We start from the raw sequence: 1,477 nt of genomic DNA, 5'->3' as shown, positions 1-1,477 counted from the left end.
CCTGCAGCAAGACCTCAGCCAGAGATGTGTTCCTGCCACACAGAAATCAAACCATGCCCCGCCTGTACTGTGACCGGGGCATGGGCACGTACCCCGTGCTGCCTCCCCACAGGAGCCAAAAACCCCAGAGCAAGCACTGAGAACGACTACAGCCATATTAGCAAACAAAATTATGACAGAACACCCTTGTATATCCATCAATCTTTATAACAATAATGAACACTGTTATATGTTTGGTTTTTATCAAAAGATTGTTTGTTTTTCCCAGCTTTGTTTCCAGGAATAGTTTTTAATCTTTTTGGTTTAGCACTCCTCTTTAACGGGATTGCTTTTTCACCAACAAATGAATCATTAAAGCACCTCTTGTTTTTTAATGAGGTATCAACTCTGTCCTTAGGAGCACGAGACTGAGCTGGACTTTTCTGTGGCGCTTTCCACTTCTCTCCACAGCGCTTCACTCGTATCTTTCTTCCCATCAGAACAGAGTCGTTGAGTTTCAGAGCAAGATGTACAGCGTCCGTATTCTACAAGAACAGACATTCAGTTTAAAACCAGCATTACTTCCAATTGATTGCTTTCAAATAAATAGTTGCCTTTCTTTAATTTTTGTAAGCAAGATTTTGCAATAAAAAGCGTTCAGACTGCTCTATTTATTGAATGACACAACACCTCTGCTCTGCTCAGAAACACCAGCACACCCACGTAGCCCACGCATCGAGGCACAGACACTTGAAAATGGGCTGTAAACCAGCTTATGTGAGACATGAAAGACAGAGGCAGAGAGATGAAGGAGAAACTAGGGAAAAAGGTATTGGGCTGCAGGAAATAAACTAAGAAGATGAAGCTGGGAGGTTGCCATGAGAAAGCAAGCTGTACTGAATCCAGAACGGAGAGCCAGTCAGCAAACCAGCTGCAGGAAAGAATTCTGCTTGTATTTTGACACACAAGAAATGGGAGAACATTGCAGCTACACCAAATGAACTCATCTGTCCCTCCTTTAAGTCCTTCCCTTAAAGTTCATTTCTTTCACCCCAGTGTTTTACAACTTTTCTTTGTACACAACCTAAAATAGTTTGCTTTGTATCTGCTTCCACAGAACGGGACTTCCAAGCTGCTTTTAACGTACACAACTACGGTACCATTTAATGTCCTACACAAATCCAAAAAATTACTAAAAAAAAATTTTTTTAGAAGTCTATAAAGGCAAATCCCAACTCAGATTTTGAAGAATTCCCAGTGTCCTGAAGCACGCTATTCATACGTACCTCAAAGAGAACGTAGCCAAAGCCTTTACCCAGGCCGGTCTTTCTGTCTCTCACAATTCGCACTGCTACTACACCTCCACAGATGGAAAAGTGTTCTCGCACAGCATCATCACTGATGTCTGCAGGCAAGCACAATGAAACAGATGCCTCTTCAGTCAGACACACAGCTTTAGAAGCCTGGCCCAAACCCAAATATTTTATATTTGCCAATT

At 42.2% G+C, this 1,477-nt stretch overlaps 1 protein-coding gene across 1 annotated transcript in view; it reads right to left on the bottom strand.

The window, feature by feature from the left end:
- Positions 1–197: 197 nt before the first annotated feature.
- Positions 198–1,477, bottom strand: part of RBM34 (RNA binding motif protein 34) — a gene marked incomplete at its 5' end in the record, with an annotated part of 6,613 nt that continues 5,333 nt past the window's right edge. The window contains 2 exons of the mRNA XM_009577806.1: positions 198–524; positions 1,266–1,384. Of these exons, the coding sequence (XP_009576101.1) occupies positions 198–524; positions 1,266–1,384 (446 nt within the window). The remainder of the gene's footprint in view (positions 525–1,265; positions 1,385–1,477) is intronic.

Source organism: Fulmarus glacialis, unplaced genomic scaffold, assembly GCF_000690835.1.
Source record: "Fulmarus glacialis isolate BGI_N327 unplaced genomic scaffold, ASM69083v1 scaffold6180, whole genome shotgun sequence".
In the NCBI taxonomy this organism is placed as follows: Eukaryota; Metazoa; Chordata; class Aves; order Procellariiformes; family Procellariidae; genus Fulmarus; species Fulmarus glacialis.
Note: the sequence above shows the minus strand (reverse complement) of the source record. Positions and strands in the feature narration are given on the sequence as shown.